The sequence below is a fragment of the Ursus americanus genome, chromosome 23, assembly GCF_024610735.1.
Source record: "Ursus americanus isolate L20-20 chromosome 23, mUrsAme1.1.p, whole genome shotgun sequence".
Lineage (NCBI taxonomy): Eukaryota > Metazoa > Chordata > Mammalia > Carnivora > Ursidae > Ursus > Ursus americanus.
In genome coordinates this window covers 15,705,332-15,729,760 of record NC_142149.1, presented here as the reverse complement: position 1 = coordinate 15,729,760, position 24,429 = coordinate 15,705,332, and the positions used below count along the sequence as shown (strand labels likewise).

The following is a 24,429-nucleotide window of genomic DNA, read 5'->3' as shown; positions in this document are numbered from 1 at the left end:
CTTTAATCGCCCCTTTTAATCAATGAATTGGACACCCACACACAAACAGGAGTTCCTGTGTGAGTGTTTTGGGGACTAACACCTTACTCCAAGGGACCCAGGAGGAGCCTCGCTCACCAGTGTAACTGGTAAGAAACAGGCAACCTCTGTACAGGGCCCCAGAACCAACACAGTCAGCAAAATTGCCTACACCTCTCTCACTGCTGTCAGGCAAAATCAGGTGAGTGCTGACCCAGGCATGAGAACTTTCAGAAGAAGTCCAGCCTTCCTGGAGGGAGACTTCAGCACACCATCAGAGAAAACGAAACAAAGAAAAAGATGAGTTTGTTTGCTGCTGAGGCAGTGAGAGATACTTTCCCGGCACCACTCTCCCCCAGGGGATTGATACATTGGCCACAGCGACCTCTCCCACACGGGAAAGGAAAGCAGTGAGTGCATGCTTGGCTACCCCAGCAGAGCAGGACCAGCACTAGAGCACTAAGGTGGGAGCTCTCTGACTGGCAAAGAGGCAAAGATTTCAGTTGACATTTAAAAGATTGAGCTCAGCAGGAAGTCAACCCACGAGCCTCTGGGAGTACAATACCTTGGGATCGCCCTGTAGTTGTTAGGCATCCCCAGTGCTCAAATGCTAAGCCCACACCTCCCTGTATTCTGCTGCTTGCTCCTTGTGCAAGGTCACAGGTGTATCCCTCAGCGAGCTACAGAAGTTATGCTCAGAAAACAAGCTACCAGGAGTCGCAAGGGGGAAAACCATAAACTTAAGCTATAGCGCCACCTAGTGGAAAACAAAAGTTTTCAATAGCCAACCTGGTGCATTATAAGAACCAGGAAAAAATATAAAAGCTTAAAATTTTGCCACAAAGGCATTCTGACAAGTGTAAGGTAACATCTCCTTGTGGTTCTGATTTGCATTTCCCTGAGATACCACTTTACACCTGTCAGAATGGCTAGAATCAAAAGGACGAAAAATAACAAGTGTTGACAAAAATGTGGAGGAAAAGGAACCCTCGTGCACTGTTGGTGGAAATGTAAATTGGTGCAGCCGTGGTGGAAAACAGTATGGAGGTTCCTCAAAAAATTAAAGGTAGAAGTATATATGATCCAATAATTCCACCACTGGGTATTTACCCAAAGAAACAAAAACACTAATTTGAAAAGGTTTGTGCGCCCTTATGTTTATTGCAGCATTATTTACAATAGTCAAGATATGGAAACAGCCCAAGGTTGACAGATGAATGGATGAGGACGATGTGGTATGTGTGTGTGTGTGTGTCTGTGTGTGTATAATGGATTATTACTCAGCCATAAAAAAATGAGGTCTTTCCATTTGCAACAACATGGATGGACCTAGAGGGTATTACGCTAAGTGAGGTAAGTCAGACAGAGAAAGGCAAATACCATTTGATTTCACTCATATGTGAATTAAAAAAAAAGATTAAACAAACAAAAAGCAGAATGAGACCTATAAATACAGAGAACAAACTGATGGTTGCCAGAGGGGGGAAGGTGGGAGATGGGTAAAATGGGTGAGGGGGAGTACAGTAACTGTAGATACAGTCATCCAGTTATGAAATGAATAAGTCACAGGCACAGCATAGGGAATATAGTCAATGGTATTATAATAGCATTGCATGGTGACAGACAGTAGCCACATTGGGCTGAACATATCATAACATATAGAGTTGTTGAATCACTATGTTGTATACCAGAAACTAATGTAACATATGTCAGCTATGCTCAAATTTTTAAAAATTGGAAAAAATTAAAATTAAATTTAGCTACAAAGTGAACAAGAGTCAAGGAAGCATAACTTCACAAAGACAAAGGAAAAACTCGTAATAACAACACCATAGACTATAACACCCCATCTGAAGGTAATAGGCAAAGAGTTAAGTAGGTGTCTGCTTCTTCAAATGCAAAAGCAGTGGGATACCTGGGTGGCTCAGAGGGTTAAGAGCCAGCTCTGTTTGTTTGTTTGTTTGTTTTAAGATTTTATTTCTTTATTTGCCAGAGAGAGAGTGCAAGCCCAAGTAAGGGGAGCGGCTGGAAAAGGGAGAAGCAGGTTCCCCACTGAGCAGGGAACCCAAAGCAGGACTCAATCCGAGGACCCTGGAATCATGACCTGAGCCAAAGGCAGATGCTTAACCGACGGAGGCACCCAGGTGTCCCAAGCAGCCAGCTCTTGATTTCCGCTCAGGTCATAATCTCAGGATCCTGGGATTGAGCCCCACACGGAGCTCTGGGATCAGTGAGGAATCTGCTCTAGAGTTCTCTTTCTCCCTCTCCTTCTGCCCCTCCCCCTGCTTGCTCTCTATTTGTCTCTGAAATATGTAAGTAAATCTTTTTTAAAAAACGCAAAAGCAGCAATACATAGTTACAGGGAATATTTAAAATCAAGGAAATATGACATCACAAAAAGAAAATTATAATTCTCGAGCAACTGAGCTCAAAGGCATGCATATTGAGATCTAATGGAAAAAGAATTCAAAATAATTGTTTTGAAGAAATTCAGTGAGCTACAAGAAAACTCAGAAAGAAATTCAATGAAATCAGGAATAAAATGTATGAACATAATGAGTTCTTTACCAAAGAAATTGAAATTATGAAAAAGAACCAAACTAATTCTGGAGCTGAAGAATTCAGTGAATGAGATGAAGAATGCCATTGAATGCATCAGTAGCAGGGCATACAAGATGGAAGAAAGAATAAATGACTTAGAGGATAGAAATTTTGAAATAACATAGAAGAAAAGAAACAGATTTTTAAAGATCAAAGAAAGCCTATGTGAGCTACAGAGTTCCATCAAAAGACAAATACTAGAATAATCAGTCTCCAGAAGAAAAAAAAGGGGAAAGGGGGCAGAGAATTTATTTAAAGAAATAATAGCTGAGAGGCACCTGGGTGGCTCAGCTGGTTAAGTGTCAGACTCTTGATTTAGGTTCAGGTCATGATCGCAAGGTTGTGAGATCAAGCCCCAAATCAAGCTCCACCTGGAGTCAGCTTGAGATTCTCTCTCTCCCTCTCCTGCTGCCCCTCCTCCCACCCCACCTCCCTGTTCACACTCACTCTCTCTAAATAAATAAATAAACATTTTTTTAAAAATCTTGTAAGAAAGAAAGAAAAGAATAGAATAACGAGAATTTCCCAAACCTGGGGAAAGATCTGGCCATACAAGTCCACAAAGCTAATAGATCACCCTATTATCTCCATGCAAAAAGACCTTCTCCATGACACATTATTTTAAAATTGTCAAAAAACAATATTAACTAGACTTATTGTGGTGATAACTTTGCAGTGTACACAAATATCAAATTATTATGTTGTAAACCTGAAACTAACAGGTGATATGTCAATTATATCTCAATTTTAAAAGTCAATGATAGGGACTTTTAAAAGTCAATGATAGGATGCTTAGGTGGCTCAGTCAGTTAAGCATCTGCCTTCGACTCAGGTCATGATGCCAGAGTCCTGGGATTGAGTCCCACATTGGGTTCCTTACTCAGCAGTAAGCCTGCTTCTCCCTCTGCCTGCCACTCCCCCTGCTCATGATCGATCTCTCTCTCTTTGACAAATAAATAAATAAAATCTTTAATAAACAAATAAATAATCAATGATAAAAAAATTCTAAAGAGGGCGGAAAAAAAAACAAATGTAACCTAGAAAGGAACCCCCACTATATACTATCAACAAATTTCTCAGCAGAAACTCCACAGAGTTTAATCACAGATTCAAAGTGTTGAGAGATAAAACTTGCCAGCCAAAAATACTTTATCCAGCAAAGTTATCCTTTACATATGAAGGGGGAATAAAGGCTTTCCCAGACAAACAAAAGCTGAGGGAGTTTGCCACTAATAGACCTGTCTTGCAAGAAATGCTGAAAGGAGTTATTAAGCTGAAATGAGAAGACACTAACCAATAACATGAAAACTTAAAATGTGCACAACATACTGGTAAAGGTGAAAAATACACAGTTAGACTTAGAAAACTCTAATTCTACAATAGGATGGTATGTTAATCACTCAACTGTAGCATAAAGGTTAAAAGAAGAGTAGTAAAAATAACTAGAGCTACTATACATTGTTAACAAACACACATATTAAAAATAGGTAGAGTGGCATCAGTGATATGAAAGGGAGAAGTATAAGGATGAAGCCTTGCTGGTGATTGAATTAAGTTGCTATAAGCCTAAAGTGGACTGTTTTATCTATAAGATATTCTATGTAAACCTGTGGTGTCACAACAAAACAAAAACCTAAATTAAATTTAGATGAACTTAAAAGATAAAAAGAGGGGAATCAGAGGACACCATCACCAAAACTCACCAATTCACAAAGGTAGGCAGAAACAGAGGGGGAAAGAGACAATGGAACTACAAACAGCCAGAAAGCAATGAATAAGATGGCATTAGTAAATCCTTACATACCAATAATTACTCTTAATGTGAATGGATTGAATTCACCAATCAAAAGTGATTGGATGATAAAAACAAGATCCAACTGTATGCTGCCTACAAGAGACTCACTTCAGCTTTAAGGACACACAGAGGCTCAGGTGAAGAGATGAAAAAAGGCATTTCATGTGAGTAGAAACCAAAAGAAAGCAGGTATAGTTATGATTATATCAGATGAACTAGATTTTAAACCAAAAATGGTAACAAGAGACAAAGTCATTATATAATGATAAGGGGGTAAAATCATTAAGAAGGTATAACAATCATAAATATATACAAACCCACCATCAGAGCATCCAAATATATTAAGCAAACACTAACAGATCTGAAGGGAGAAATAGAAAACAATACAATAATAGTAAGAAACTTGAATGCTCTGCTTTCAGTAGTGAAATAAGTACATTATCCAAAGACAATAGTATGAAACTAGAAATCAACAACATGAGGAAAGCTGGAAAATCTACAAATATTTGGAAACTAAACAACACACTCTTGGCGAATCAATGGTTTGAAGAAATCAAAGGGAAATCGAAGAATACCTTGAAACACATGAAAATGGAAATATACCATACCAAAACCTATGGGATGCCTTAAAAGCTGTTCTGTTAGAGAAGTTTAGATAAATGAATATGTCAAGAAATTAGAAAGATCACAAATAAGCAATCTAACTTTACACCTAAAGGAACTAGAAAAAAAAGAACAAGCTCAAATTTAGCAGAAGGAAGAAATATCAGAGTGTGAAGAGTGAAAGTTTGCCTTCTTCTTTGCCAGTCTGGATGCCTTTTATTTCTTTTTGTTGTCTGATTGGTGAGGCTAAGACTTCCAGTACTGTGTTGAACAACAGTGATGAAAGTGGACATCCCTGTCGTGTTCCTGACCTTAGGGGAAAAGCTGTCAGGTTTTCCCCATTGAGGATGATATTGGCTACGGGTCTTTCATATATGGCCTTTACAATGTTGAAGAATGTTCCTTCTATCCCTGCTTTCTTTAGGATTTTTATCAAGAAAGGATGCTGTTCTTTGTCAGATTCTTTTTCTGCATCTATTGAGAGGATCATATGGTTCTTATCCTTTCTTTTGTTAATGTGGTGTATCAACGTTGATTCATTTGTGGATGTTGAACCACCCCGGCAGCCCAGGAATAAATCCCACTTGGTTGTGGTGAATAATCCTTTTAATATACTTTTGGATCTGATTGGCTAATATCTTGTTGAGAATTTTTGCATTATGTTCATCAGGGATATTGGTCTGTAATTCTCTTGTTTAGTGGGGTCTTTGATTTTGGGATCAAGGTAATGCTGGCCTCATAGAATGAGTTTGGAAGTTTGCAGAAGAATGAAACTGAACCACTTTCTTACACCATACATAAAGATAAACTCAAAATGGACAAAAGACCTAAATGTGAGACAGGAATCCATCAAAATCCTAGAGGAGAACATGGGAACAATCTCTTTGACCTCACCGTTCTTGAGGATGATGGGAATGCAAACTGGGGCAGCCATTCTGGAAAACAGTATCGAGGTTCCCTAAAAAGTTAAAAATAGAGCTACCCTATGACCCAGCAATTGCACTACTAGGTATTTATCCAAAGAACACAAACATAGTGATTTGAAGGGGCACGTGCACCCCAGTGTTTATAGCAGCAATGCAGTGAAATGGTGGTTACCACAGGCTGGGAAGCAGGGGGAGTAATAAAAGAATGGAGAGATATTGCTTAAGGATACATACTTACTAGTGGGTAAATGAGTCCTGAAGATGTGGTACACAATACGGTGATTATAGACAACAAAACTGTATTGTAAACATTAAAGTTGCTGAGTAGCCAGATCTTAATTGTTCCCAACACAAAAAGAAATAGTAATTATTTGACATGATAGGGGAATTAGCTAATGATACAATGGCAATCATATTACAGTATGAATATATCAAATCAATGTTGTGTATCTTAAACTTCACAACCTTTGTGTCAATCGTAACTCAATGTTTAAAATTAGAGAAAAATAAATGTAAAAAGAGCAACTTCTGACATAAAATATTCTGTCCTTACCATTTAAATCTCAATTTAGGAGTAATGTTTTCTTTGGGGTAGTGCTGTTATGGATAAACGTTTTTAAATGTTGGAACCAGCGTCTATAACAAGTCTAAAGCCGAAGATAGGAAAAAGGTGATAAAACAGTTGTAGAAGGGAAAGAAGGGACATTTTAGAAAAAAAGAAAAGAAAAAAATCTGTTTCAATGTGTTGGAGTTCCACCAATAGTACTTCAGATGCCAGAGAATGATAGTTACCTTGAGAGTCTTAGTCCTTTGCTTCCTTCTTTGGATTATAACTAGTAATAACTTATAAAATCTAAAAATAAGTATTACTGTCTCAATTTCCACATCTTGTAAACTAAATTGGCCCTTATGTTACAGATAATAAAAAGGTGTATAAGAATAGATTGATGGATGGAGTGAAGACATACAGAGGTGAGTGAGAAGCATGCTGGGGAAGGGAAAACATCTTCAGACTTTTGGATTTACTTTTCTAGAATCTCTCTTCTTTCTCAATGATTAGATTGCTAATTATGTTACTCTTTTTTTAATGAGCTGGCATTCTTAATTGTATACAATCACATTTAGGGAAATTGCATATGCTATTTTGTCATTGTTGCAAATTTAAAGTCTTACTTAATGGTGAGAAATTTGTGTATTGGTTGTCTCTTTGCTATAACTCACCTGTCTTGCCTGCTCTTCTCTTTCTTCTGGGTAAACTCACCCTAGAAATTGCTGTAGTAGTATTTTCTGGAAAATTGACAGGGAGAATTTTTACACTCCTTATCATTAACTAATTCTTTTGATCATTCCAAGACCTACCTTTCTGGTGACGTTGCTTTTTACCTCCTGTTTCTGTTGGTCAATTAATACGACCATTTTTTCCCTCTCTGGCATAAATGCAAATTTATTTTATTCTTATCTCTTTCTTTCTTAAGGAGGAAAGGTAAATGTCAGTAAACTAGATGATGTTCTTGAAAACATAGGATTCCCACTTGAGGAGGAAGAAATTGAGGAACTGTGCACTCACCTGCCAATTGACGGTGAGCATTTCAAGTACACAGTGCCCAGTAAGGAAATTTTTGTTTTTCTGTGGAAACCTCTCAAACATACTTACTAATTTCATGGAAAAACCAGAAGTTTATAGAGATCCAATCTTAAAGAACGGAGATGTATTGTCTCAATATTAATCTTAGATAAAATATCAGTAATTGCTCATATTGCTGCTTGCCGAGTTCCTATGCCAGAGAATACCAAAATGAAATGACAGTCAGTGTTGGGATCAAGTGAACATTAAAAAATAAAACAAAACAAAAAACTACATTTGAGGAGTGGGAGAGAAAATTATATTTTTTTGAGGAGTGGGAGAGAAAATTATATTTTTTTGAGGAGTAGGAGAGAAAATTATTTTTTTGAGGGGTGGGAGAGAAAACTATAAAGGATTTCAGGGGGCAAGAAAAAGAAATGGGGGAAAGAGTGCTGGAATTTGTTAAATGTTATTTGTACTGTTGCAAAATATATATAACATATGTCTAACAATTACATTAAATAAATTCATAGGTATCAAACTTTAAATTACACAGAAATTACCCACCCCCTCAAGACTATGATCAAATAGGTCTTAGGTGGAGCCCGTGAATCTTAATTTTAAATAAGCAACCCCCACTACAGTTAATTTGTTGAAATAGCTAAACTTTGGGGTGCCTGGGTGGCTCAATCCATTAAGCCTCTGCCTCCAGCTCAGGTTACAATCCCAGAGTCCTGGGATTGAGTCCCACACTGGGCTCCCTGCTCAGTGGAGAGGCTGCTTCTCCTTCTCCCTCTCCCTCTCCCCACCCCCACTCACTTGTGTGCTCTCTCTCTCAAAAATAAATAAATAACATCTTTTAAAAAAAGAAATAGCTAACCTTTAATTTATGTGGGATTAGTACTTTTTTAAAGATTTTATTTATTTGCAAGAAAGCAAACAAGAGAGAGCACAAGATCAGGGGAGAGGGGTAGAGGGAGACAGAGAAGCAGACTCCTCACCTTTTGGCATGTTTAGCAACAGCATCTGATCAAAGCACTCTATATAACTCTTAGTATCTTGAGCATCTTAACATCTTTAGCATCTTGAAATGATTCTGTAGATGATTAATAGTTTGATAAGCATCCTAGAAGTGTTGGTTTACCTAAGCTTATCTAATATGATCTGATGATGCTTGAAATGAAGACTTTCTGCTTGTCAAAAATTGGTCTCCTGTTTCTTTTCTATTTCTTTTTTTTTTTTTTAAGATTTTATTTATTTATTTGACAGAGATAGAGACAGCCAGCGAGAGAGGGAACACAAGCAGGGGGAGTGGAAGAGGAAGAAGCAGGCTCATAGCAGAGGAGCCTGATGTGGGGCTCGATCCCATAACGCTGGGATCACGCCCTGAGCCGAAGGCAGACGCTTAACTGCTGTGCCACCCAGGCGCCCCTCTTTTCTATTTCTAACCCTTTTTTCATAACTCTGTAACACATGAGTCAAGCAAGACTATATAAAACCCCTGTTGGAATCGGAATATGGCTCCATCCTAAATTATCTAGAGGGCAATCTAGCTGAATGTCTCAAAATAAGTATTATTACCTCTGCTCAGTAAAGGTACCAAGAACTGAGTTTTAAAACTATAACCAAAGAAAAAAGATACAGTGATAAACCAAAGAGATCCAAGGAACAGAGAGGTAGTAAAAGCACTTCAAATAAATTTCTGTTTTAATGCAATGCTCTATTGTTTGGTCTGAAATTATTCATAACCCAGTGATTGCTTTGACATTAGTAATTGCTGCTACAGAAGCAGAGACTTCATGTTGTTTGCTCTGTATTGCCAGCACTGAAAATAGGGCCTGGCATATAAATAGGCATCCAGCAAATATTTGACAGGTTAAAAAATGAAAAAATCAGCCTGTATCTAGGTGTTGACTGGGATCCTCCATTGTGGAACACTGACAAGTCTTGGCGCACCCTCAACTACTGGTAGCCACGGAAAACAAAGAAGGCAGCTTAGATAATCACAAAGGTTTGAGACAACCAGGAGTTCAGGCTAAGCTGAACAATAAGGTTTATTTCCCACATGAGACCACTCTAGCAAGACATTGATTGATGAATGGATAAAGGAGATGTGGTGTGTGTGTGTGTAATATTATTCAGCCATAAAAAGGAATGAAATCTTGTCATTTGTAACAACATAGCTGGAGCTAGAGAGTATTATGCTATGTGAAATAAGTCAGAGAAAAACAAATAGCATATGATTTCACTCATATATGGAATTTAAGAAACAAACAGTGAAGAGAAAAAAATAGGAGAGAGACAAATTAAGAAACAAGCTCTTAATTATAGAGAACAAACTGATGGTTACCAGAGGAGAGAGGAGTGAGGGGATGGGTCAAATAGGTGATGCGGATTAAGGAGGGCACTTGTGATGAGCACAGGGTGATGTATGGAAGTATTGAATCACTATATTGTACATGTGAAACTAATATAACACTGTATGTTAACTAACTGGAATTCAAATAAAAACTTAAAATAAAAAAATTTGTTAAGAATAAAAGAGGTAGCTCTTTTTATAAGGTACAGAAACCAGCAAAGAGAGTCAAGGAAAGTGAAGAAGCAAAGGAATATGTTCCAAACAAAAGGACAAGATAAAATTCCAGAAACAGACCTTAATGAAATGCAGTTAAGTGATTTACCTGATAAAGAGTTCAAAATAATCATAAAAATGATGTTCACTGAGATCAAGAGAACAATGCATGAACAAGGTGAGAATTTCAACAGATAGGAAATATAAGAAAGTACCAAACAGAAATCCCAGAGCTGAAGAATAAAATAACTGAACTAAAAAATTCAGTAGAGGGGTTCAACAACAGACTAGAGCAAGTGGAAGAAAGAATTAGCAAACTCAAATACAGGGCAGTAGAATTTATCCAAACAGAGGAGCAAAAAGAAAAAGAATGAAAAAGAGTGAAAATAGCTTATGGGATTTATGGGCTACCAGGAAGCGAACCAATATTCACACTTCACAATATCTCCCAGAAGGAGAAGAGAGAGAGAAAAGGACGGAAAGCCTATTCAAAGAAATAATGCCTGGAAACTTACCTAACATGAGGAATGAAACAGACATGAAGATCCAGGAAGCTCAGAAAGTTCCAAATAAGATGAAACTAAGCTAACCACACTAAGATACATTAAAATTAAATTGTTAAAAGTTAAGGGCAAGGAGGAAATCTTAAATGTAGAAAGAAAAAAACGTGTTATATACAAGGAAACCCCCATAAGACTATCAGCTGATTTTTCAGGAGGAACTGCAGGCCAGAGAGGAGTAGCATTATATATTCAAAGTGCGAGAAGAAAAAAACTGCCAACCAAGGATACTCTACTTGGCAAAGTTGTCCTTCAGAATTGAAAGAGAGATAAAGGGTTTTCCAAGGGCACCTGGGTGGTTGAATCAGTTAAGATCCTGACTTGATTTTGGCTCACGTCATGATCTCAGGGTTGTGAGATCAAGTGCCATGTCAGGCTCCTCACTCAATGTGGACTCTGTCCCTCTTCCTCTGCTCCTTTCCAGCTCACTCTCTCTCTCTCTTTTTCTCTCTCTCAAAGAAATAAATAAAATCTTTAAAAAAAAAAAAAAGAGTTTTCCAGACAAGCAGAAGCTGAAGGAATCCATCGCCACTAGAGTAGCCTTGCAAGAAATGTTAGAGGAACTTCTTCAAATTTAAACAAAAGGATGCTAATTAGTAACAAGAAGACATATGAAAATATAAATTTCACTACTAAAGGTAAACAGCTAATTTCAGAATATTCTAATGTAATAGTAGGGCATAAATCACTAATCTAGTGTGAACATTAAAAGACAAACATATTAAAAATAACTATAACTACATTAATTTGTTAGTGGATACACAGGTAAAAGATGTAAGTTGTGAGAACAAGAACTTTATAAAATGGGGGGAGAGTAAAAATGTATACATTTGGTATGCATTAAGTTCTAATAAGCTTAAAGTAGACTGTTATAAATATGTTTTATGTAAACCTCATAGTGACCACAAACCAAAAACCTATAACAGATACACAAAAGATAAAGAGAATGGAATCTAAGTATACCACTAAGAAAATAATCAAATTACAAAGGAAGAGACCAAGAGAAGAAAGCATCAAAGGAATCATGAAACAGCCAGAAAACGATTATTAACAAAATGGCAACAGGGCATAAATTCTCAGCTATAAGATGAGTAAGGTCAGAGGATCTAATGTAAAACATGGTTGATAACACTATATTATAGAATTGAAATTTGCTAAGAGAGTAGAAAATTTAAATGTTTTCACACACAAAAAAAGATAAATATGTGAGGTGATAGATGTGTTAGTTAATTAGATGGGGGATTCCTTTCATGTATACGTACATCAAATCACCATGATGTACACTTTAAATTTCTTACAATTACAATTCAATAAAGCTGGCATTAAAAAATGAAAAATGAAAATAATTTCTCTTCTTCCATTCTGGTGAATGAGGAACACAAAAAGAAAAAGTTGAGTGAATAGAATAAGGTATCTACCATATTTAGATTTTTTTTCTCTTTTCAACCTTGTGCCTATATAGTGTGAAAATAAAATATCTAATTGGGGGGTGAGGGGAAACAACTTTGGGCAAACCGGTAAATCCTTATACTTTACTCCACAGTTTAAGAATTTTATGTAATGGGGACCTCTCTTAGTCCACTCAGGGTACCATAACAAAATACCATAGTCTGTGACTTACACAACAGAAATTTATTTTCTCACAGTTCTGGATGCAGGGAAATCCAAGATCAGGGTACCAGCTGATTCAGTTTCTGAGGGCAATTCTTTTCTATGCTTGCAGAGCCTGTCTTCTCACTGTGTCTTCAAATGCCAGGGAGATAGAAAAGATGGAGAGAGACAGGGAGAGACACAGGGGGAGAAACAGAGAGACAGAGAGAGAAAGGGGTATCTTCCTCTTCTTATGAGGTCACAGTCTATCAAATTAGGGCCTCACCCTTATGACCTCATAACCTTAATTACCTTCTAAGACCTTATCTCCAAATAATCATATCAGAGGTTAGGGCTTCAAAATATGAATTTGAGAGGACACAATTCAGTCCATAGCAGGACTATATCTAAATTTTGTCTTGCCTTGTAGGGAAGAGAAGAGTCAAACTGGATAAACTTCTGGATGAAGTGCATGAACTTCTAGGTGAGTGAGAAGAAATTATGATAAGGCACAATAAAAATAATCTCTTACTGTTTAATGAAAGTTATTTTTAAAGTATTTTCTGTTATTCTATCCATGATATATTAATCCTGTGACTGTATCTCTTTTAGTTGGTAATGTATGTATAACTAAAGAGACAGCCTTATAAATTTGATGTTATTCAGCATTATAATCTGTTGTTTCCTACATCTTATTCAAAAGGCCACAGTGTAATGCATAAATAACAATCCCTATGTTCTTTGGAGTTTTTCAATAATATAATTTTATTTTCTACTCTTCTAATAGCAAAATGCCAAGGCAAATTACACATATAGGTAATATGATCTTGTGAACAAGTTCATAATTTAGGCAAAAATATAATAATAGAGCAAATATTACATGCTGGCAGAATTATTTACATCAGTTAATTTAGTGGGCTGGTAAAACACCCAACTTTCTGCATCCTGTGCCTTGTTCCCAATTGGTGAATCCCCTTTTACCAAAAAGAAGTTCTATTTCTGAATCCTTCTAGTTTTCTGTAATTAGACAACACTTAATGTTTCCATTGCTTTTTATCCTATATTTGAGAATGATGCTACACAAAAATAGTTGATATGATGATGATGATGATGATGATGATGATGATGATTTAAAGCTTGAAATCTGACCTTTTACCATTGTTTTCTTTTTTAAGGGGAAGAAGTTAATTCTGAAGACCTGGAAAATATTCTGAAAAACATAGGGTTAAGACTCAGACTGAAGGAGAACACTGTGTTGATGAAAAGCTTGCCACTTGATGGTGAGTTATGTTTAATTTGCCAATGAGATATTCATCCATCCAGTAAAAGTTAATTGGTTGCTATCATACTAGACATAATACTAGTGTCTGAGTTATAAAGATGAATGAGACAAAGTCAGGTCCTACAAGCACTCAGTGTAGAGATGGACAGCACATACAAAACAAAAACCGAAACAAATGCTATGCACTATGATATGTGCTATAATATTAATGAATATCTATACTGCTATGAAAGTACAAAGGAGATATTGACCAACCTGGATTCTCTAAGGCTTCACAGAGTGATTATTACTTCAAACAGACCTGAAAAGTTTGATGGTAGGAGGTGCCAAGAACTAAAAATAAAAGCTCTGAAAAAGGCGAAGAGACATATCTGACTATAGCAAGTTTGGGGAACCATGTGTAACTTCATGTTGATCTAATACAGAGTACACATTCACATTATGTGGCGAAATACTTTAATTTGACTCAGTCTGATCAATAATTCAGATATAATCTACCTGTGAAATAGGATAATAACAGTGCCTATATATGATGATGGCGAGGATAAACAAAATGATGGCTATGGAAATAGAAGAAATTCTTTAAATAGTTAAAATATAAAATAAAGGGGCGCCTGGGTGGCACAGCGGTTGGGCGTCTGCCTTCGGCTCAGGGCGTGATCCCGGCATTATGGGATCGAGCCCCACATCAGGCTCCTCCGCTATGAGCCTGCTTCTTCCTCTCCCACTCCCCCTGCTTGTGTTCCCTCTCTCGCTGGCTGTCTCTATCTCTGTCGGATAAATAAAAATAAAAAATCTTAAAAAAAAAAAAAATATATATATATATATATATAAAATAAAGATATTAGTTATTAGATTTTCTAATTCAAAAATCCAGTAATGTTTATTAAATAATTTCTATATTTAAGTCATTTTTCTAGATTCAGGAGCTATGAGGATATATGCCAGAATCTTACTGCTCAAAATAAAACAGTCTCTGCACTTAAAAAGTTCATAATCTTGCTAAGTAGATAAGAGATACATATTTTGAGCTTCTGGATAAACACTGCACTTTTTAAAATATTTGCATTTATCTTTACCACTTCCTAAAATACTAAAAAGATGTAAAAGAAATTAAAAAGGCTTAATCCACAAAGACTAAGAGAAGAGTGGAGAACTTTATAGCAGATAAGAGGTGTCAGTTAAATTTCAAAAAACAGAAAGTGGATGAAAGACCATAAAAGGTTAAAACTGAGCCTGAAAGGGGAAGCAAAGAAGAAGAAGGCCACTTCAAGGGCGCTCAGTTGGCTCAGTCAGTGGAGCGTGCAAATTTTGATCTCGAAGTTGTGAGTTTGAACCCCAGGTTGGTGTAGAGATTACTTAAAAATAAAATCTTTAAAAAAAAAAAGAAAGAAAGAAAAGAAAAAAAAAAAAAAGAAGGCAGCTGCTTCATGTCACAAAACTGTAAAAGAAAGTGGAGGCATCAGTTACCTCCAAAGTCAGGAATGTGAGTATGGTTGGAAGTAGAAGAATTGGTAGAGTCTTTAAAAAGAGCAATGTGATCTACAAATCCCCTTCCTCACTCCACAGCTAAACAAGTATTTCTTATCCATGCCACATAGAGATTTACTCTCTGGAGAGCTTAAACTAGAAAAATTCTAGAACATCAGACACAGCTAAGGTTGGGAGTGAATTTTCTACTGAAACAGGGAGATTAAGTGAAAGTCAACATATTGCATGGTGAGATCCTCCAAGTCATCTTCCCCCACTGGCCTCCCTAGATGCTGGCAGTGAATTCCAGTATCCTTTATTCAGATATTGACATATCCAGGCTGCAATGAAAAGCCATTTGTGCTATTAAAACAAAACACCTCACCCTTAAACATAAACAACCAAGAACCATATGACATATAAAAAAAGTCATTACATGAAAGACAGAAATAAGAACTAGCAGCAAAGGGGGCGCCTGGGTGGTGCAGTCGTTAAGCGTCTGCCTTCGGCTCAGGGCGTGATCCCAGCGATCTGGGATCGAGCCCCACATCAGGCTCCTCCGCTGGAAGCCTGCTTCTTCCTATCCCACTCCCCCTGCTTGTGTTCCCTCTCTCGCTGGCTGTCTCTGTCAAATAAATAAATAAAATCTTTAAAAAAAAAAAAAAAAAAAAGAACTAGCAGCAAAGAAGGAACTTGGAGGAAATACAGTAATCCCCTTTATGCATGGGGCAAATGTTCCAAAAGCCCCAGTGGATGCCTGAAACCATGCATAATACCAAACTCTCTATATGTTTTTTCCTATACATACATACCTATGATAAAGTTTAATATATAAATTAGGCACAGTAAGAGATTAACAATAATAACTAATAATAAAATAGAATAATTATAATAATATACTATAATAAAAGTTACATGCGTGTGATCTCTTACTCTGTCTCTCTCAGTATCTTACTGTACTGTACTTACCCTTCTTCTTGTGGTGATGTGAGAAGAAAAAATGCCTACATGATGAGATGAAGTGAGATGAATTATGTAGGCATTGTGATGTAGCATTAGGCTACTGTCGACCTTCTGATGATATATCAGAAGGAAGGTCATCTGCTTCCAGACCACAGTTGACACAAATAACTGAAACCAGGGAAAGCAAAACTGCAGATAAGCAGGGAATATTGTAGTGAAAGGAAAAGAGCACAAAAATAATTCAAGACAATTTTAACTAATATCTTCAGAAAGATGAGAAAATCCCTAGTTATGGAACAAGAAAAAGAGGCTATGCATCAGGATAGGAGGCACTGTGGGAAAGGAGCACTTAAAAAAAATTTTTTTTAAGCTCTTTAGGAAAAAAAGCTGTAGAATTTATAAATTCAGTAGGTGGAAGGGCTAGAAGATGAATTTGAATATTGGAACAAAAAGACAAAAGAGATGGAAAATAGGAGGAAAAAGATAAGAAAATCAATCCTAGAAATCCAACAACTGAATATCAGAAGAACTTCCAAAAAGAGAAAACAAAGACAATAGAGGAAGAAATTGTAAAATAAATCATATTTTTGAAAGTCTCCAACTCTAAAAGAATGTGACTCCAGATTGAAAGGGCTCAGCCAAGTACCTACCACAAGGAGCAGAAAAAGACTCATACCAGAGTATGTTGTGAAATATCAGAACACCAGAAATAAAGGGATTATAAAAATTTCCAAAGAGAAAGAAACAGGTCACATAGAAAGTTTGGGGTATGTGAATGGTACTAGACTTCACAACTACTGAAGATGAAAGACAATTGTGTAATACTTTCAAAATTATTAGAAAATGTGTTTCCAACCTGGAATTCTATATCCTGCTAACACATCAATCAAGTGTGAGAATAAAATTCATATTCTCACATATTTCAAAATAAGACATTTTCTGAGCAAAGGTTCAGAAAAAAATTTCTATGTAAATATCATTTCTTAAGAAACTAATTTTGGGGGGAAAGATGTCACCAACAGAATAGGAGACCATAGCCTCCTTCCCCCAACAAAGATCAACAATTAGACAGTTATCCACAGGGACACCTGGGTAGCTCAGTCCATTAAGCTTCTGCTTCGGCTCAGGTCATGATCCCAGAGTTCTGGGATTGAGCCCCAGATTGGGCTCCCTGCTCAGCCGGAAGTCTGCTTCCTCTCCTCCTGCCCCTGCTCTGCTCTCTCTCTCTCTCTCTTGTTCACACTCTCTCAAATAAATAAATAAAATCTTTTTAAAAAAATAGACAGGTATCCACAAATGAAAATAGCTCTGGGAGAGCTTAGGAGTACACTTAAAAACCTTAAGCAGAAGCATGAGAGACTATGGAATATGAGAAACAAACTGAGGGCTTCAGAGAGGAGGGGGGTGGGGGAATGGGATAGACTGGTGATGGGTAGTAAGGAGGGCACGTATTGCATGGTGCACTGGGTGTTATACGCAACTAATGAATCATCGAACTTTACATCAGAAACCAGGGATGTACTGTATGGTGACTAACATAATAAAAAAACATTAAAATTTTTAAAAAATGAAAAAAAAACATATTGTGAAACAGCAGAAATGTGAATATCATTTTTACTATATTTTACAGAGATGCATAGTCGGAATATTTGCTAAGTGAGGCTGATCTATAAAATCAAGAGGTAACCTGGAATATATTGCTATTTCTTAAAAAAAAAAAAAAAAAAAAACCTTGAGCAACACAGTGGAGGGAAAAAAAACAAAAAAACAAACAAAAACAAAACAAAACAAAAAACCCCACCCTGAAAATAACCAAAAAAGGGGAGGGGTAAAAAGAACAGTTTAGTTTTGCCTATATCATCCCATCCTTTAGACCAGCACTCTCACTGCCAAGAGGGAAGTCCCTAGCCCAAAAGAGTTCCCCTCACAAGAAAAGGAGAGTGGGCTGCATGACCAACTTCCCCAACCTTTTGGGGCAGTACATAAAGGACCTGCTTAGGTTTCACTCCACCCAGTGACCAACAAAAGTGAGACATCTAGAGATGGCTAACAATAAGGAAAAGGGAAGGGGATACTAGTATCAGTCACATAGTGGGAGCTACCATAGTTCCCAGTGGCCTCATCTGCAAATGACCCCATCTGCAAGTGACTCCCACAGTTTCTGCTGCTGAGGACCTCAACAGCCCTTGCAAACACTAAAAATACCCCCTAGTTTTCATCACTGAGGACCTCATTACAGACCCCAGCAGACTGCTCCACAGAGGATCCCAGCAGCTCTTATTGCTGAAGAAACCAACTGTCAAAACAGCCACTGCAGACTTCCTGCAGATTTTGCCACTGAAGTTTTCACTCCACAGGTTTTTGTGTTCACAGAAGCCACCCACCAGCCACCCTCATCACTAGGAGTGTATCTGCAGCCAGCCACTGCTGTTGCAGATGCACCTGCAGCCAGCCCCACAGCTGAGCATGTGCAAACCACTGGTTCCAGCCACCACTACCACCTTCCCTGCTCCCTAGCTGCTGGACCTGTGGGTGCTTGCTGCTAAGGACCCCAAAAGCCCTTAAAGCCCCTCTGGATCTGCCATAGCTCTCACCAAGAACCATGCAGTTTTTGATGTCATGGACCGCAGAAATGTGAGCAGACAAGACACCACATACCCCCAGACGTGGAGCCACCATATATTCCCACTCTTGGCACCACACACCACTAGACCCAGAGTCACAACTCCAGTATACCCTTTTGGACAGGTGAAGGTCTTTTCTTACCAAAAACAGTCCATAAAGTCTGGAGGAGGAGACTGCTTCTTTACGTGCACAGACACACACACACAAGCCTACAGGGATCATGAAGAATTAGGGAAACATGACACCACCAAGGGAACACAGTAAACTTCCAGTAACTGACCCCAAAGAAATGGAGATACACAAATTGCCTAACAAAGAATTCAAAATAATTGTTCTAAAGATACTCAGCTATAAGAGGACTCAGAAAAACAATTTAAATAATGAAAACAATACAAGAACAAAATGAGAAGTTCAACGTAGAGATGGAAAATGTAAAAATGAACCAAATAGAAACTTTGGAGCTGAAAAATACAATTACTGACTTGGAGAATTCAATGAAGAGCTTAAAAACCCAGCTGAACCAAGCAGAAGAAAGAATCAGTGAACCTGAAGAAAGATCATTTGAAAAATATTCAATTCAAGGGGCAAAAAGGATGGAGAATGAAAAGGAATAAAGAAAGCCTATGGGGGGGGGGCTGGGTGGCTCAGTCGTTAAGTGTCTGCCTTCGCTCAGGTCATCCCAGCGTTCTGGGATCAAGCCCCACGTCAGACTCTCTGCTCCCTGGGGAGCCTGCTTCTCCTTTTCCCATTCCCCCTGCTTGTGTTCCCTCTCTCGCTGTCTCTCTCTCTCTCTGTCATATAAATAGATAAAATCTTTAAAAAAAAAAAGCCTATGGGACTTATAGGACAGCATTAAGAGAAACAATGCACACATAATTAGAGTATCAGAAGGAGAAAAGAGAGAGAACGGAACAGAAAGCTTATTTTTTTTTAACTGGCTGATAACTTCCCAAATCTGGGAAGAGATTTGAACATCCAAATTCATGAAGTTCATAGTTGCCAATAAGAATTCAACCCAGAGGGGCGCCTGGGTGGCACAGCAGTTAAGCGTCTGCCTTTGGCTCAGGGTATGATCCCAGCGTTATGGGATCGAGCCCCACATCAGGCTCCTCTGCTGTGAGCCTGCTTCTTCCTCTCCCACTCCCCCTGCTTGTGTTCCCTCTCTCGCTGGCTGTCTCTATCTCTGTCAAATAAATAAATAAAATCTTTAAAAAAAAATTCAACCCAGAGAGACCTTTGCTAAGACATAATATAATAAAGCTATCAAAAATCAAAGATAAAGAGAATCTTGAAAGCAGCAGGAGAAAAGAAGCTTGTCACCTACAAAGGCACCACCATTAGATATTAGCAATTTTCTGAGCAGAGACCTTGCAGGCCAGGAGAGAGTGAGATAATATATTCAAAGTGCTAAAAGAAAACACTGTCAGCCAAGAATACATTAAAGTCCAGCAAAATTGTCCATCGGCAATGAAGAAGAGATATCTCCAGACAAACAAGAGCTGAGGAAGTTTATTATCACTTGACATGCCTTGCAAGAAATGCCTCAAGGAGTTCTTCAAGCTGAAATGAAAGAATGTTAATAAGTAACATGAGAATATATGAAAATATTCAGCACATTGGTAAAAGTAAGTCAGAATAGAATCCTCTAATATGTAACATGGTTGTGTGTTAACCACTTTACTGTAAAGGTTAAAGGACAAAAGTAAAAATAGCTATAGCTACAGTACTTTGTTAATGGATATACAATATAAAAATGCAGATTGTTCCATCAAAAACAAAATGTAAGGAGGAATTAAAAAGGTAGAATTTTTGTATGCAATCTAAGTTAAGCTGTTATCAGCTTAAAACAGACTTAAAAAGAAGGGAGTTAAACTGTATCAGTAACAGAAAATCATCAGTTCACAAAGGAAGACAGCAAGAGAGGAAAAAAGGGACTAAAGAACTAAGAATGGCCACAAACTAATTAGTAAGATGACACTAGGTCCAGTGGCTAGGGAACATTATTGAGAGAGCGAGCTAGGGAGCAGGGGTAGGGGCAGACGGAGAGGGAGGGAATCTCAAGCAGACTCCCCACTGAGTGAGGAGCCCAGTGCAGGGCTCAGTCCCACAACCCCGAGATGATAAACTGAGCCGACATCAAGAGAGTCAGACGCTTAACCAACTGAGCCACCCAGGTGCCCCTCTGTCATGCTTATTTTAAATTCCTGGCCCTTTTAGTCCGATAATTCATATTCAAATAGCATATGTTATTCAGTTCGTTTGCTTATTTGTTTTTTTGTTTTTGAAGTAGTCATATTCCTCAGATGACTAGTTACTTTGGTCATGTGAGCCCTTTTTCTCTTGGGGCATCATTACTGTGTTTAGAAATGTGCTTTAGGCAAGGGTGTAAAGTCAGGCTCCACGCCACATCAGCCTGTTGGTTTTAAGGAGAAGAGAAGGGATGAGCCCCAGAGCAGAGAGACCCAAATATCGTTGATCATTTTCCTGATTTGAAACTGTTCTAGGCACCACCTCTGGTCAGAGTTTCACTTTTAAACTCAGAGAGAAGTAGAATTGAAGAAGGCAATCTGTATAGATTGTTATCCAGTAGCTCTAAAGATTGAGAAGAGAGATGGAGGATAAAATATCCGAGGCAACTCGTCAGTCTTCCCTGTTTACAACCAGTCCTCTCTCCAGAAAGGTTTATATACTGCTCCGATATTACTTCCACTTGCACTAGTGGTCTAGGATTTTGCTGCTACTTTCTATAGGAAAAAAAAAGGGGTGGGCAATGGTAATCTCAGAGTCATAGTACGGAGACATGAGGGCAGAAGTTTTTTTTAATGTTTCCCCAATTGGTCCTTTAACTGCACTGCTAGTAAGCCCTGCACTCTAGGCTGTAAGCACATACACTCACACTGGTACAGCTTTCCATCTCCTACTGGTGTCGCTGTGGCTTTTCACTTCATTCCTAGAATCCAAGTTTCTACTCAGACTTCAGCTTCTTCAGGGTTGATTTCTGGGGAAGGAGCCAGGAATTCATGCTAGTGCATCATCTATGTAGGAATAGAAATCTATATTTGAATTTTTGTAAAATATGAAGCCTGTGATGGCAACAGATGAGATCTCACTAAGAGATTACCTTGTGGAAGAGTTTATTTTCATGGGCTTGTCAATAAAAGTGTCTAAAACAATATCGATTTGATGTCATGTGAAAAACATGTCGAAATGTTCAGTACTAATATTCAAAGACGTCCTGTTATGGTCATCAGGTTGTTTAATTCAGAAATCATCCATCTCTTCACTCATGAGTCCCACTACATCTACTGTTATCCTTGGGAGCATTAATATGTGTGATCAATGCAAAAGAGTAGAAAATGAGAATGAGATGAAAAGAGAGATATGATAAAAGTATGGCAAGACACCACCAATAATTGTTTCAAATGTCAAATCAAAAAGTGGGTAGATTTGCTATCTTGAGAACCTTCTGCCATTTGTCTAACTCTTGAGTTGGGATATAAACAGAAAAAAAATGACTAAAACTATAAAAATTGTCCTTTCTGAAATTGCTGGGTTTTCCATGATTACAGCGGGTCCCCTTACCGATTACTGTATTGTACTCTATCTTACAGCTGCTGGGAAGTTATATAAGCATAGGTTGCTGGATGGTATAAGGTCTCTCAAAGGTAAGTGAGCAATCAGGTAAAATTGAGACTCCTTTATGTTTTATATTTACATTTTAAAAACCATTTATTTTTGGTGATGACAGATTTGTCATCTAACCTGTTTATTAAGTATTCTTGTCTCATCGTTTACTACTTTTAACGTAACTACCTTCAAAGGAATTATTTTGGTCTTTATCATTTCATTTCAAGTCCTATTTTCGGAGTAGAATTATAAAGGCAGTGTCTTACAGAATTCACCAGACTTGCCTAATCCTTTAGTTTTTTTCCTTATAAACGTCTCATGAGAGCTATTGGCCAATCCTCTGGACAAAAATGAGGAGCAGGTTCTGTTCTTGATTCCATGATAGCTCTTTTCATTTAAACAAATTTATTCTTCCTTTGATTGTACTCCCTCTAATTAATGCATAGACATGCCTAGCATTTTTTACTATGTCATTATCATTTGCTTTTCTCACTCCCATCCTTTTTTTCCCTAAGGAGTGGATCTTAATATTAATAAGTTAGGATCCTTCATAGAGAATATGGGCTTTGACCTGGGAAAAGAGGAATACCTTGACCTGCTCAGCAGCCTGCCTGCTGATGGTAAGCTGCTCCTACAGTGAAACTTCGCATTTATATGAGAATTTCTGAGAGTATATTTAGAGTGTGCAGAAACATTAAAAAACAGAAAGATAAGGGCCCAGTCCTCAAGAACTCATCAATTCCTGCAGTGGACTTTACTGAGTGCCTAATATACATAGCTATTAGAAAGATAAAAATGAAGATGACAGGTTCTCTGTCCTGTAGGAGTTCACAGTCTGGTAAGGAGGCTTATATGCTGACAGGTCATCATAACACTATGTGGTTGTGCTATAAGGCTAAAAATGCATTCAATAAGATCCTAAAGGAGGGAAAAGCTAAGCTGGCCAGATAGGAAATTGGAGAAAGACTTGTTGGAAGATGTATAGAAATTCTCCAGTGAAAAAAGGCATTCCATGGGGATTAAGGAGTGTGCTTATCATGATGAGCACTAGGTAATGTATAGAATTGTTGAACCACTATATTTATACACCTGAAACTATTATAACACTGTATGTTAACTATACTGGAATTAAAAAAAAAAAAAAGCTGGGACAACCCCAGAAAACAACCACCCCTGGGAAACTCCAGCAGGCTACTTGTACAGTACATACGGAGCCTGTACTTGCAAGTACTTACTTAGACCCAGGTGCCCCAGGATGCAGATATTTTTTGTTATACATTTTCCAGGTATCTTGAAAGTTTACTGGACTGCCACAATGGTGATGTTGCATTGTGGAAGTATCAGCCATCTCCCTGAGTACCACTTTTCAGGTCAATGAGGCCACAGGAAATAGCATTCATAAGTCTTCTGTGGGACTAATTGAAATACATGAGAATGGATGAGACATTTTCCTATGAGGCACTAACAATCTATTGGGCTGATCCTACTAAATACCCCCACTTAAGAGGAAAATACTAAATAAAGATTTAAAAAACACAAAATTAAAAAATTTTTATTAAAGTTCAATTAGATTGATCAAAGCTTTTTAAATATATAATGAGTATGGGTAGGGGAAGAACACAGCAAAGTGTCATCTGTCATTCCAGTGCAGAAATAGGTGTTATTAATGCTCTAAGTCAGATCTTTCCTATTGAAGCATTTGCCCCTTTTAAGGTGCTTGTCAGCCGCATAATCAATAAATTGGAGTTCTTCCTTATCTGAAAACAGAGAGGGCTACTTTTTAAATGTCAGGCCAGCACACTACTATGTGGAGCTTATCTTAATAGAATAAAAACTGAGGTTTGAAGTGTGAAATTAGGGGTGCCTGGGTGGCACAGTTGTTAAGTGTCTGCCTTCGGCTCAGGGTGTGATCCCAGCACTCTGGGATCAAGCCCCGCATCAGGCTCCTCCGCTAGAAGCCTGCTTCTTCCTCTCCCACTGCCCCTGCTTGTGTTCTCTCTCTCGCTCTCTCTGTCTCTCTCTCTCTGTCAAATAAATAAATAAAGTCTTTTTTAAAAAGTGTGAAATTAAGTATCTTTTTTATAATCAGAGCTTTGTCTTTCCACATTTTCCGTTTGATAAGAAAATAGGATAAAATTCTAGAGCAAATCATTAAAATTTGCTGAATTTGTGTTGTACTTCAGTGTATGACTTTTATGCCCTCTGTTTCTCTCTATTATTGTGTTATGCATAA

General features: G+C 37.7%; 1 protein-coding gene across 1 annotated transcript in view; it reads left to right on the top strand.

Annotated features, from left to right (window-relative positions):
• Positions 1 to 24,429, top strand: part of EFCAB3 (EF-hand calcium binding domain 3) — a 123,726-nt gene that overhangs the window by 16,849 nt on the left and 82,448 nt on the right. Inside the window, exons 14-19 of the mRNA XM_045814333.2 lie at positions 6,862 to 6,915; positions 7,419 to 7,523; positions 12,660 to 12,713; positions 13,405 to 13,509; positions 22,181 to 22,234; positions 22,712 to 22,816. Coding sequence (XP_045670289.2) covers positions 6,862 to 6,915; positions 7,419 to 7,523; positions 12,660 to 12,713; positions 13,405 to 13,509; positions 22,181 to 22,234; positions 22,712 to 22,816 — 477 coding nt within the window. The remainder of the gene's footprint in view (positions 1 to 6,861; positions 6,916 to 7,418; positions 7,524 to 12,659; positions 12,714 to 13,404; positions 13,510 to 22,180; positions 22,235 to 22,711; positions 22,817 to 24,429) is intronic.